Source organism: Vigna umbellata, chromosome 5, assembly GCF_029865625.1.
Source record: "Vigna umbellata cultivar VRB3 chromosome 5, Vumbellata_1.0, whole genome shotgun sequence".
Classification (NCBI taxonomy): domain Eukaryota; kingdom Viridiplantae; phylum Streptophyta; class Magnoliopsida; order Fabales; family Fabaceae; genus Vigna; species Vigna umbellata.
Window position 1 is genome coordinate 44930154 of NC_142169.1, and position 13296 is coordinate 44943449.

The 13296-nt window shown below is 31.5% G+C and overlaps 1 protein-coding gene across 1 annotated transcript; it reads left to right on the forward strand.

Moving 5' to 3' along the window:
- Window positions 1–5715: 5715 nt before the first annotated feature.
- Window positions 5716–6964, forward strand: LOC124841613 (uncharacterized). The gene is made up of 3 exons (XM_047317913.2): window positions 5716–5951; window positions 6063–6636; window positions 6704–6964. The coding sequence occupies exons 1-3, from the start codon at window positions 5716–5718 to the stop codon at window positions 6962–6964; spliced, it is 1071 nt and encodes a 356-aa protein (XP_047173869.2).
- Window positions 6965–13296: the final 6332 nt, after the last annotated feature.

A 13296-nucleotide genomic window follows, 5' to 3' on the forward strand; every position in this document is an offset into this window, starting at 1 on the left:
ATCTTAGGCTCTAGATACATATAGGTACCCTACTTATAATAGAAGAAATATAGGTTAAACCTAAAATATATAAATAATTAATAATAACAAACTAACTAAAGATAAAACATAAAGATAATATATCTAACATTATATACTTATTTTATTTTTAAACTAATTTGTCTATACTATTTTTTATTCTTAATTTTATCCCTTTATAACTTCTAATCAATTGATCATTTAATAAATTATTGAAAAATAACTTATATGTATTCATAGGGAAGAAGATACTAGAAAATTTGTCTTATTATACATTTTATTTGATTGACAAGTAACTCAAAAATTAGTTTCTTAGTCATTTAACATTCCAAATTTATTTTTTATTTATTTTATTTTACTACACATGTGCATGCAAGTTATTTTACTTTTTTTTTATCTATTTATTTTTTAAAATTTTTATTTTTTATATTTATTTAGATACATATGTGCATCCAAATTATTTTACCTTTTTATCCATTTATTTTATTTTTGAACTATTTTTTCTATAGTATTGTTTTGTTCTTAATTTTATACTTTTATAATTTCGAATTAATTGGTCATTTAATAAATTATTAAAGAGTAACTTATATTAACTTTATCTTTTATAATATAAGAAAAAAAATACTATCAAATTTACCTTATTATCCATTTTATTTTCCATTTTATTTGTTGGGCAAGTGTCTCAAAAGTTAGTTTTTTTAGTCATTTTGTATTTTTAATTTCTTTTTTATTTATATTTATTTTAGTAAATGGAAGTTATTTTACTTTTTTATATTTTTATATTATCTTTTAATTTCTTTTTTATTTCTATTAAATTTACTACTACATGTTTGTAAAATTTATTTTACCTTTTTATAAATTTATTTTATTTTCAAACTAATTTGTCTATCCTATTTTTTTATCCTTAATTTTACCCTTTTATAACTTCTAATTAATTATTCATTTAATAAATTATTAAAGAATAACTTATATATATTATTATAATATAAAAAAGAAAATACTAGCAAATTTACTTATTATCCATTTTATATTGTTAACAAATGTTTCAAAGGGTAACTTTTTAGTTATTTGAGATTTTTCAATTGTTTTTCTTTATATTTATTTTTGTACAAGTGTACGTAAATTATTTTACCTTTTTATCGATTTATATTATTTTTTAATTAATTTATTTATTTTTATTTTTTACTAGTGTATAAAATTTATTTTACATTTTTATCCATTTATTTTTGTAAATATTGTAAGACTCATGAAAAATATATACAATTTTATTACTAGTAAAAATATTTCTTGTGAATGGAAAATATAATAAGTTTATAAAATGTGGAAAGATTAATAAGAAATTTTGGTAGTGGTAGAAAATTTTGGTCTTAGGTTCAAACTTTTTTATACCATTTTTTTTTAAAAAAAGAAAGAAAAAAAAAATATATATATATATATAAGTAAAATTAAATTTAAAATGTTGATAATGAAGAAAGCATTCATATTTGAAGTCATTATTAAGGAATCCATTATGAATCCATTATGTAAGTGGTGAATCCATTATGTAAGTGGTGAATCTATTATGTAAGTGGTAAATCCATTATGTAAGTGGTGAAATTAAAATAATAAATAATATAAAAAAATGATGAATAGTAAAAATTTTGGACTATAAATAGCAAGCATGGGGAAGGCTTAAACTTGCACCAAAAATTTAGAAAAATTTTGAGAGAAGAGAGTTGGAGGAAATTCTAGTTGCAAAGGGGAAATTCTGGAAGTTTTCGGGGAACAATATCTAAGCACGAGATTAAGTCTGGAATCGAGGTAGGGGAGCTAATCCTTCTTATATATGATTTTTATACATGTTTTGGTAATGGTAGTTATCTATTCACTTGTATAAATTTAGTTTTCATGATTATAATTTTCTTATTTTCGAATTACTGTGGTAAAACCTTCCTTTTAATTATTTTTACCATTGGATTTAGCTAAAAATTTAATATATAAATCCTAAGACCTATTTCTTCACTTTGAGCCTTCGGATCATCAATTAGAAGTCTGTACTTGGAGAAATAAATCCTGGATGTTTGAGTAAATTAATTACCCCTGTAGTTCTGTTACTGAGTTCTCTCGGTAAAATATAGATTATGAGCTATTTGACCGTTACATCAACCTGCAAATTTGATATATGATTCTTAGGATATAGTACTACACTTTGACCGATCGGATTTGTAATTGAAAGCCTATGTTTTGAGAAAGAAATTTTGAAAGTTTGAAAAATCTGATGAACACTATATTTCTATTCTTAAGTTATCATGGTAAAAACTTCATATATATTTTACTTACCGTTAGATTGAGCCCAAACTTTAGTATGTAGTTCATAAGACATATTAAGTCATCTTGACCGTTCAGATTTGTAATTAGATGTCTGTGCTTAGAGGAATTGGTTCCGCATTTTGAGTATAACCGAAAACCACTTAAAATTTTGTCCCTGAGTTACCTCGGTAAAACCTCAATATCTATCTACTTAACCATTAGATCAACCTGAAATTTTAATATGTAGTTTCTAACACATAGTTAATTACTTTGACCGTTCAGATTTGAAATTGGAGTTATAGATTTAGAAATATTAATTCTGTATCTTCTCAGGGATCTTAATATTACTTAATTTCTGTTTTTGGACCATTTATACAAAAATTATGAGTTTCGCCTTATTAACCGTTGGATTGGACTGAAAATTTTACCACATGATCTAAACATGTTGTTAATTAGTTTGATTGGTTAAAATATTTAATTAATGATATGAGTGAAGAGAAAATTTTTCACGAAATAGCAAATTTATTTGAATTGAGTAAAATCTTGAATAATTATATTCTTAAATTTGATGTGTAGTTGTATTTTGAAGATTGGAAGATGAGTAATACTGTCAGACCTCGTAATTAAGCAACCAAACCCACCTGTCTAATCTCATTTATTACACCGAAAACCCTGCTCAAACCATTTAAAACGCACTCCCAAACTCTGCACACTGACGCTAGGTGTCAAGAACGGAAAGTTCGAAAATCAGTAGTGGAAGACAGGTGTCCGTATGAGAATGCACGTTCGTTTTGCCTTGGGAAGAAAAATGATTTTCTGAAACACTTCTTCCCACTCTCTGCATGCACCCTTCTTCCTCCTGAAAATCTGATCTTTCATTTTCCTCCTCCTTCTCTCTAGAAAACCTTTTCTTCTCTCTACTGTAATTCATTTTCCTCTTCTCCGATCAACTTTCAGAAACCGTAGAAGTGTTCCCGGCGGTATAAGCTTCAGTTTGAACCGATCCTTTCCTCATTCTGAAACTGGTAAGCTTATCGTCTCTAGCTGTTCGTTCATATGTGCATGCAAGCCAAGTTTTGGTTACATGCGGTCACCTTATCTAAACCACTCTTGGTTTTCTGTAATTTGTTTAGTTTGAAGAGTTTGTTTGAGGTTTGTGGGTAGAAGAAATCGTATTTCTGTGAACTGAGTTTTTGTCTGAAGCAAGTTCGTTCACTTCAAGAGGTAAGGGAAGCTTATTTAATTTAATTTGAACTGTATGCTGTAGAACTGTTGACGTTCGTTGATTGGATGATGTTGATGCATGATGATTATTATGGTTTGATTAATTGAACGTTCGTTTACTTGATGAGTTGAAATGATATATGGCTGAGTTAAGTTATGATGCATGAAATAATATGAAACATGTTTGGTATGTGAAGTATAAGATGTGAATGTTGATCTTGATAGAAAAATTATAAAGTTCTGAAGTTATGAAAGTATAAGTCAAGAAAGACTAATTTGAAATAAATGATTCTGTATAAGAGGTTATACTATGTTAAAATACATTCGTTACTGGATGGTCATCGACCGTTCGATTTTCCTGTTGAACCTAGTTGATATGGGATTCTTTCATTTGGAAAGAATTCTAGTTGAGGATGAACGCCCTCTTGTGACACACCTCTCTTTCCTGGAAGTCTACTCGACAAGTTTTTAACTTAAATCCTATTGAACAAATTATGTACTGTTAAATTATTGTATAATATATCTTGTTGGAATGGAAATGTTTGATGAATTCAAGTTATTGTGGTAGATATGGAATTATGAATTATAATTGTGATGATTGGATTTAAATTTATGCATCTGAACATGATATAAGAATTATGGGGAGATTTCGTAATGGTATAATATGAGTTGAGGAATGTGAGCATGGTATGAGTCTCGTGGAGAGATTCTGTAATGCCATGGTATGTGTGTATAAGGAATGTGAGCATGGTATGAGTCTCGTGGAGAGATTCTGTAATGCCATGGTATGTGTGTATAAGGAATGTGAGCATGGTATGAGTCTCGTGGAGAGATTCTGTAATGCCATGGTATGTATGTATATGTTGATGTTGATGGTCATGAAGTTGGAGGTTATCCTGATACTTTAATAATCATCCAGTCTCAAGTAGAGAATGATGAATTATGTGGTGAGAGGGGCAGGAGGTCCTGGTCTATGTGCCGGTTTTGGACATAGTGAGGGGACTAAGAATGACATCACAAGTGCAAAACCTCCCGTTGTATCGCTCATCAACATATCGTTGGGATAAGTGTCTATTGGGTATTGTGGTGTTTATTGGGTATTATGGGACGAGTGTCTAATAGGAATTGTGGTATGATGGTATGAGGGTGTCTGACATAATTATTGTATGATGTTTGTATCGAAGTAATTATGCATGTTTTATAAATGATTTGTTGCATGTTAGCTCACCCTACTTGTTTGTGTTTATGTTTGGGTATGTGCGATGATCGTATAATTCGTTATAGGGGAGCAGATGAAGGAATGTCGTCTGACTCAATGCCAAGGAAGGGAGAGATAGAAGAACCCAAGTTATAATTAGGATTTTTTTTTATCTGAGCTTAAAACATGTAAAATTCATATATTAATTATGAATTTTTTTAGTGCGAGATTACGGGATGTTACCGTACATGTAATGTTAATATAAATAAATTATGAAGTATTCAGTGTGAGATTTTGGGGATGTTACATTAATGGTATCAGAGCGGTTCGTCCTTAAGACGACCTAAGAGTTAGGGATTTATCCTACGAACTCATATTATGAATCATAATGACACTAATTCTCTGTGTGAACAGAGAAAATGACTTGCACACAACCCAACGGTGAAACCTCTAATATGCCTAGCTTGGCAAGAGCTTTGGAGGCTATCGCATCTACCCTTCAACAATAGGGCGCTGCTTTAGTGCAGCAGCACGAAACGGCTCTACAACAATTAGAAGCGGCTAGGCTTAGTTCTGAAGCCAGTCAAAGACAACATGTGGAAGCCTTAAGGCAACTATCTGAAAATGGCACGTCTGTAGAAGCTCAAAGGATTCAGGAATAAACCTTAGAAAACTTTCTACAACACCGTCCACCTACTTTTAATGGGAGAACAACTCCGGATGAGGCTGATCTATGGATAAGGAACATGGAAAAGATTTTTTATGCGAAAAATTGCTCATCAGAAACTAGGTTGGCATATTCCGAGTATCAGCTGTTCGGAGAGGCAATACACTGGTGGGACAACATGAAGCTAGTATTACAGGAAGGTAGTGAGATTATTTCCTGGGAAGTTTTTAAGAATAAGTTTTACGCTGAGTACTTTCCGGACAGTGTAAGACATGCAAAAGAGGTGGAATTCTTGTAGCTCGTGCAAGGTGACAAGTCGATGGCTGAGTATGCAGACAAGTTCAAACAGTTGGGACGTTTCTACACCCAACCATCAAATGAAGAATGGAGGTGTAGAAAATTTAAAAATGGATTGAGAGCAGATATACAACTAGCCGTGAACCCTTTAGCTATTAAAGAGTTTTCTGCTTTAGTTGAACATGCCAAAGTTGCGGAAAGGTTAAGGAGGGAGATGGAAGTTCAGCAGAAGTTACAAAGGGTGGGAGGACCATCTGGGTCACTAGTTGGACAGCATGTAAGGAATCGACCTTATGATAGACCACAACCTCATAGGAATTCTCATCAGCAACGACATCAATAGAGAATAATCCGATGTTTCGTTTGCAGAGGACCTCATCTGAAGAGCGTCTGTCCACAAGTTAATCTGCGCAACAAATGTTTTCTTTGCGGAGCAGAAGGACATTTTGCTAAAGATTGTCCCTCTAACAGAAGAGGAACAACTCAACCTCAACGACCGCCTCAACAGGGAAGGACTGACAATAGACCACAAGCGACTGGAAGAGTCTATGCCTTAACGGGAGCAGAAGTTGCCAAATCAGGTACTCTTATCATTGAATGTTGTAATATAGCTGGTAGAGACTTGAATGTGTTGTTTGATTCTGGAGCGACACACTCCTTTTTGTCTGAAACTCTTATTCAAGAGTTGAACCTACCCGTAAAAGAGCTGCAGGATGATCTTATAGTATCTACACTGGCCTCTAAATTGATAAAATCATCAAGGATGTGTCCTCAATGTTCAATCATTGTAGAAGGACATAGGTTCAAAGTACATCTTATATCTTTACCTCTACAAGGTTTAAATGTAATCTTAGGAATGGATTGGTTATCTTCCAATCGTATCCTTATAGACTGTAACAAGAAGGAGTTGATTTTCCCTAATCCTGAAGAAGCTACAGATGGAGTATGAAGTAGATTTCATTAGACGTAGTAGTTTGACTATATCTAATGACTTTCTAATTTTAATGAAGGAGAAACAATTGGTGGACCCTAACCTGAAAGAAATAGCAGAATTGATCAAAACAGAATCAACTAAAGACTTTAGGTTAGGACCTGATGGTGTATTAAAATTTAGAAGTAGGGTGTGTATACCAGACAATGCAGAGATAAAAAGATTAATCCTTGAAGAAGGACACAAGAGTCGTTTTAGCATGCATCCCGGCATGACTAAAATATATCAAGATCTTAAGGAGTCCTTTTGGTGGCCTGGAATGAAGAAGGAAGTAGCGTAGTTTGTAGCAGCTTGTTTGACGTGTCAAAAGGCAAAAGTGGAACACCAAAGGCTTGGAGGAATGCTACAACAATCAGACATACCAGAGTGGAAATGGGATAGCATTGTTATGGATTTTGTCACCCATTTACGACAAACAATGAGGGGTAATGATGCCATCTGGGTCATCATTGATCGATTGACAAAAAGTGCTCACTTCTTGGCAATAAATCTGAGAATGTCAATGATTAAGCTGACACAATTGTACATAAAAGAAATAGTGAGATTGCACGGTATACCTTCTAGCATTGTGTCAGACAGAGACCCAAGATTTACTTCTAGATTCTGACAAACCCTACAGGAAGCTATGGGCAGCAAATTACGAATGACTTACGCATATCATCCCCAAACTGATGGACAATCAGAAAGGACTATCCAGTCATTAGAAGATCTGTTGAGAACTTGTGTATTAGATCATCTCGATAGTTGGGATGAAATACTTCCTCTTGTGGAATTTACCTATAACAACAGTTTCCAAACAAGCATAGGTATGACACCTTATGAGGATCTGTATGGCAGACGATGTCAAACCCCGTTGTGCTGGTATAAGGATGGTGAATCCGTTTTAATAGGACCTGAGCTACTACAACAAACCACCAACAAAGTAAAATTGATACGGGAAAGAATGAAGGCTTCTCAGAATAGACAAAAATCGTATGCAGATCAAAGGAGGAGACCGTTAGAGTTTGCGGCTGGGAATCATGTTTTCCTACGAGTAACTTCCACCACGGGTGTTGGAAGAGCCCTTCGCTCGAGGAAACTTTCTCCTAAATTCATTGGTCCATACCAAATTTTGAGACGTATTGGGTCAGTCGCTTACGAGGTTGCGCTACCCCCTAAGTTGGTCAATCTCCATTCAGTTTTTCATGTCTCCCAACTAAGAAAGTATGTACCTGACCCTTCTCACATTATAGAAATAGAGGAGATTCAAATCCGAGAGGACCTCTCAGTAGAAGTACAACCTGTTTGTATAGAAGACTCTAAAACAAAGGAACTTAGAGGAAAAACTGTCAATTTAGTCAGGGTAGTTTGGGATAAGAGAACAGGTGACTCTACATGGGAGTTAAAAGAAGAAATGAAACAATTATACCCTCAACTATTTTCTTGATGTATAGAATTTTCGAGGTCGAAAATTTTTGTTGTTGGGGAGAATGTAAGACCCATGAAAAATATATACAATTTTATTACTAGTAAAAATATTTCTTGTGAATGGAAAATAAAATAAGTTTATAAAATGTGGAAAGATTAATAAGAAATTTTGGTAGCTTAATTGGTAGAAAATTTTGGTGTTAGGTTCAAACTTTTTTATACCATTTTTTTTTAAAAAAAAAGAAAGAAAGAAAAAAAAAAAAAAATATATATATATATATATATATATATATATATAAGTAAAATTAAATTTAAAATGTTCATAATGGAGAAAGCATTCATATTTGAAGTCATTATTAAGGAATGCATTATGTAAGTGGTGAATCCATTATGTAAGTGGTGAATCCATTATGTAAGTGGTAAATCCATTATGTAAGTGGTGAAATTAAAATAATAAATAATATAAAAAAATGATGAATAGTAAAAATTTTGGACTATAAATAGCAAGCATGGGGAAGGCTTAAACTTGCACCAAAAATTTTGAGAGAAGAGAGTTGGAGGAAATTCTAGTTGCAAAGGGGAAATTCTAGAAGTTTTCGGGGAACAATTTCTAAGCACGAGATTAAGTCTGGAATCGAGGTAGGGGAGCTAATCCTTCTTATATATGATTTTTATACATGTTATGATCATGAATATGAGTTATGAACATATTAAAATTTTGGTAATGGTAGTTATCTATTCACTTGTATAAATTTAGTTTTCATGATTATAATTTTCTTATTTTCGAATTAATGTGGTAAAACCTTCCTTTTAATTATTTTTACCATTGGATTTAGCTAAATGTTTAATATATAAATCCTAAGACCTATTTCTTCACTTTGACCGTTCGGATCATCAATTAGAAGTCTGTACTTGGAGAAATAAATCCTGGATGTTTGAGTAAATTAATTACCCCTGTAGTTCTGTTACTGAGTTCTCTCGGTAAAATATAGATTATGAGCTATTTGACCGTTAGATCAACCTGCAAATTTGATATATGATTCTTAGGATATAGTACTACACTTTGACCGATCAGTCTTGTAAGTGGAAGTCTATGTTTTGAGAAAGAAATTTTGACAGTTTGAAAAATCTGATGAACACTATATTTCTATTCTTAAGTTATCATGGTAAAAACTTCATATATATTTTATTTACCGTTAGATTGAGCCCAAGCTTTAGTATGTAGTTCATAAGACATATTAAATCATCTTGATCGTTCCGATTTGTAATTATATGTCTGTGCTTAGAGGAATTGGTTCCGCATTTTGAGTATAACCGAAAACCACTTAAAATTTTGTCCCTGAGTTACCTCGGTAAAACCTCAATATCTATCTAGTTAACCATTAGATCAACCTGAAATTTTAATATGTAGTTTATAACACATAGTTAATTACTTTGACCGTTCAGATTTGAAATTGGAGTTATAGATTGAGAAATATTAATTATGTATCTTATCAGGGATCTTAATATTACTTAATTTCTATTTTTGGACCATTTATACAAAAATTATGAGTTTTGCCTTATTAACCGTTGGATTGGACTGAAAATTTTACCACATGATCTAAAAATGTTGTTAATTAGTTTGATTGGTTCAGATATTTAATTAATGATATGAGTGAAGAGAAAATGTTTCACGAAATAGCAAATTTATTTGAATTGAGTAAAATCTTGAATAATTATATTCTTAAATTTTATGTGTAGTTGTATTTTGAAGATTGGAAGATGAGTAAAACAATATATTATATATTAGAAAATTAAATTATATTGAATTTCGGTGTTAATATTATATGCTGTTGTTTTAAATCTGTAAATAAGAAATTTGTTAAAAACTAGTTGAGGAACACTTTGGCTAAGGAAAGACTTGGTACTTAAGTTGTCCATTGTGACGCACCTCTCTTTCCTGGAAGTCTACTCGACAAGTTTTTAACTTAAATCCTATTGAACAAATTATGTACTGTTAAATTATTGTATAATATATCTTGTTGGAATGGAAATGTTTGATGAATTCATGTTATTGTGGTAGATATGGAATTATGAATTATAATTGTGATGATTGGATTTAAATTTATGCATCTGAACATGATATAAGAATTATGGGGAGATTTCGTAATGGTATAATATGAGTTGAGGAATGTGAGCATGGTATGAGTCTCGTGGAGAGATTCTGTAATGCCATGGTATGTATGTATATGTTGATGTTGAGGGTCATGAAGTTGGAGGTTATCCTGATACTTTAATAATCATCCAGTCTCAAGTAGAGAATGATGAATTATGTGGTGAGAGGGGCAGGAGGTCCTGGTCTATGTGCCGGTTTTGGACATAGTGAGGGGACTAACCTTGTGAGGGCAGGATGTTCTGGTGTATGTGCCGGTTTTGGACATAGTGAGGGGACTAAGAATGACATCACAACTGCAAAACCTCCCGTTGTATCGCTCATCAACATATCGTTGGGATAAGTGTCTATTGGGTATTGTGGTGTTTATTGGGTATTATGGGACGAGTGTCTAATAGGAATTGTGGTATGATGGTATGAGGGTGTCTGACATAATTATTGTATGATGTTTGTATCGAAGTAATTATGCATGTTTTATAAATGATTTGTTGCATGTTAGCTCACCCTACTTGTTTGTGTTTATGTTTGGGTATGTGCGATGATCGTATAATTCGTTATAGGGGAGCAGATGAAGGAATGTCGTCTGACTCAGTGCTAAGGAAGGGAGAGATAGAAGAACCCGAGTTATAATTAGGATTTTTTTTATCTGAGCTTAAAACATGTAAAATTCATATATTAATTATGAATTTTTTTAGTGCGAGATTACGGGATGTTACCGTACATGTAATGTTAATATAAATAAATTATGAAGTATTCAGTGTGAGATTTTGGGGATGTTACAAATATGTAAAATTCAAAATTCATCATAACGCGGAAACGTACTTAAAATTTTTTTATCCAATTACATTATTTCGAGTAATAAAATAACGAATGAAATACTCCAATTATATTGTCTTAACTTGTATAACAAAAATAACTTTAAATGAATCCCAATGTTATTCTTTATCCTCTCTCTCGAGTCAATCACGTCTATGGAAGACTGTAACATTATCTTCTTACGTATAACACATTATACGATCATTGCTGATAATTTCATTCACAAACACAAACATGTATAGGGTAAGCTACCGATAAAAGAATCATAACAACAAGATACATACATACTGATTATATCAACGATAATCAAACACACAACAAGATATATATCTTCTGATTATACCAACCATAATCAAACACACAACAAGATATATATCTTCTGATTATATCAACCATAATCCAATATAATATTTTTTTCTTAAACAAATTATATTTATCTTTTTTATTTTCATTTATAATAAAAATATTTTTATTATTGAATATTTTTCATATTTTTAGTATGTAACTAGAAATTGACATAAAGTTTTAAATAATTATATTTTTAAAAGAATAAATTAAAATATTGTACTTAATAGTTCATTTCAAAAGTTTAAATAAGATATTTGTAATAACAGTCATACTTCTTAATATTATAAATTTTGTTTTAAATTTTTTAAATTCATTTTATACTATTTTCAATGAAAATGTAGAGTTTAAGAATTGTAAGATCGAAACAAAAAATAAAAACTAACAAATGAATTGTTTTAAAATATACCACTATTACAGGAAAAGGTCAAATTTCTGATGGAATATTACTGACGGACTTTAAGCTGTTAGTAATGGCTTGGTGAATTTACTTACCGGAGGATATGTGATCGTCGGTAAGTTGTTCGATTAATAAACTCCAAAACTTGGGTTTCCCTCACCCAACTTTCATTCTTCGAGCCAAAGAACCTCTTTTTTTTCTTCAAGCCATAGAACCCTCGCCTAAACATTCCCCTAAATTGGTTGCTTCGAACCTCCTTGGCATGGTTTCATTCACGGACATCGTCTCCCTCCTTCGCGCAGGCATTCACAGACCCCCTCTTCGGTGGCGCTTCGTTTTGTGGTTGCAGGGGCTGACCATTGTGACTTCATTCACACAAAGGCGCTTTGTTGGAGGGTTTGTCCATACATTAAACGAGTATAGCAACAAACACTAAACGAGTTTGTTCATACACTAATAAGTCAAGTCTAACAATATACATTGCAAGAGTCTATTTCTCCATACGCAAACTATACTAGTTTATTAAAACACATTAGACGTGTTTGTCCATTCACTAGTTAAACAAGTCCTTCAATACAATTAAATAAGTTTACAAATACATTGATTGGACAACTATGTCCATACAGTAATTAAACATTTCTAGTAACAAACACTAGATAAATATGTCTATACACTTATTAGACAAGTATAATAGTATACATTAGACAAGTTTGTCTGTGTACAAATTAAACGAGTTTATTAATACACATTAGATGAGCTTGTCCACTCATTAATTAGACACATTTTGCAATACACATTACATGAGTCTAAATATACACTTATTATACGAGTATAGTAATACATATTATGTGAATTTATCAATGTATTGATTAGACGAGTCTAATAGTACATATCGGATGAGTCTTTCCATACATTGGTTAGAAGAATATAGCAAAAATAGTACACGAGATTGTTCATACAATAAATTAGATAAGTATAACAAAAAATATTAAACAAGTTATTTCATACGTTAACTAGACAAGTGTGACAAAAATTATTAGACAAGTTTGGGAATACATTGATTAGATGAGCAAAGCAAAAAACATTAGACAAGAGTGTCGATCTATTAATTAAATGAGTCTAACAATACACATTAAATGAGTCATTCATATATTTATTATATGACTCTAGCAATATACCTTAGACAAGTCTTTTAGAACATAAATCAAACAAGTCTATTAATAAACATTAGATAAATTTGTTCATTTACTCCTTAGATGAATCTTGCAATACACATTAGACAAGTCTATTCATACATTGATTAGATGAGTATAGCAAAAAACATAAGTCTAGCAATACACATTAAACGAGTTTGTCCATATATTGATTAGATGAGTATAACAAAAATATTTGATCAATCATTTCATACATTGAATTTATTAGAAGTCTAAGAATACACATATGAGTATGTGTATATAGTAATCAGACGAGTCTTGTAACACACATTAGACAA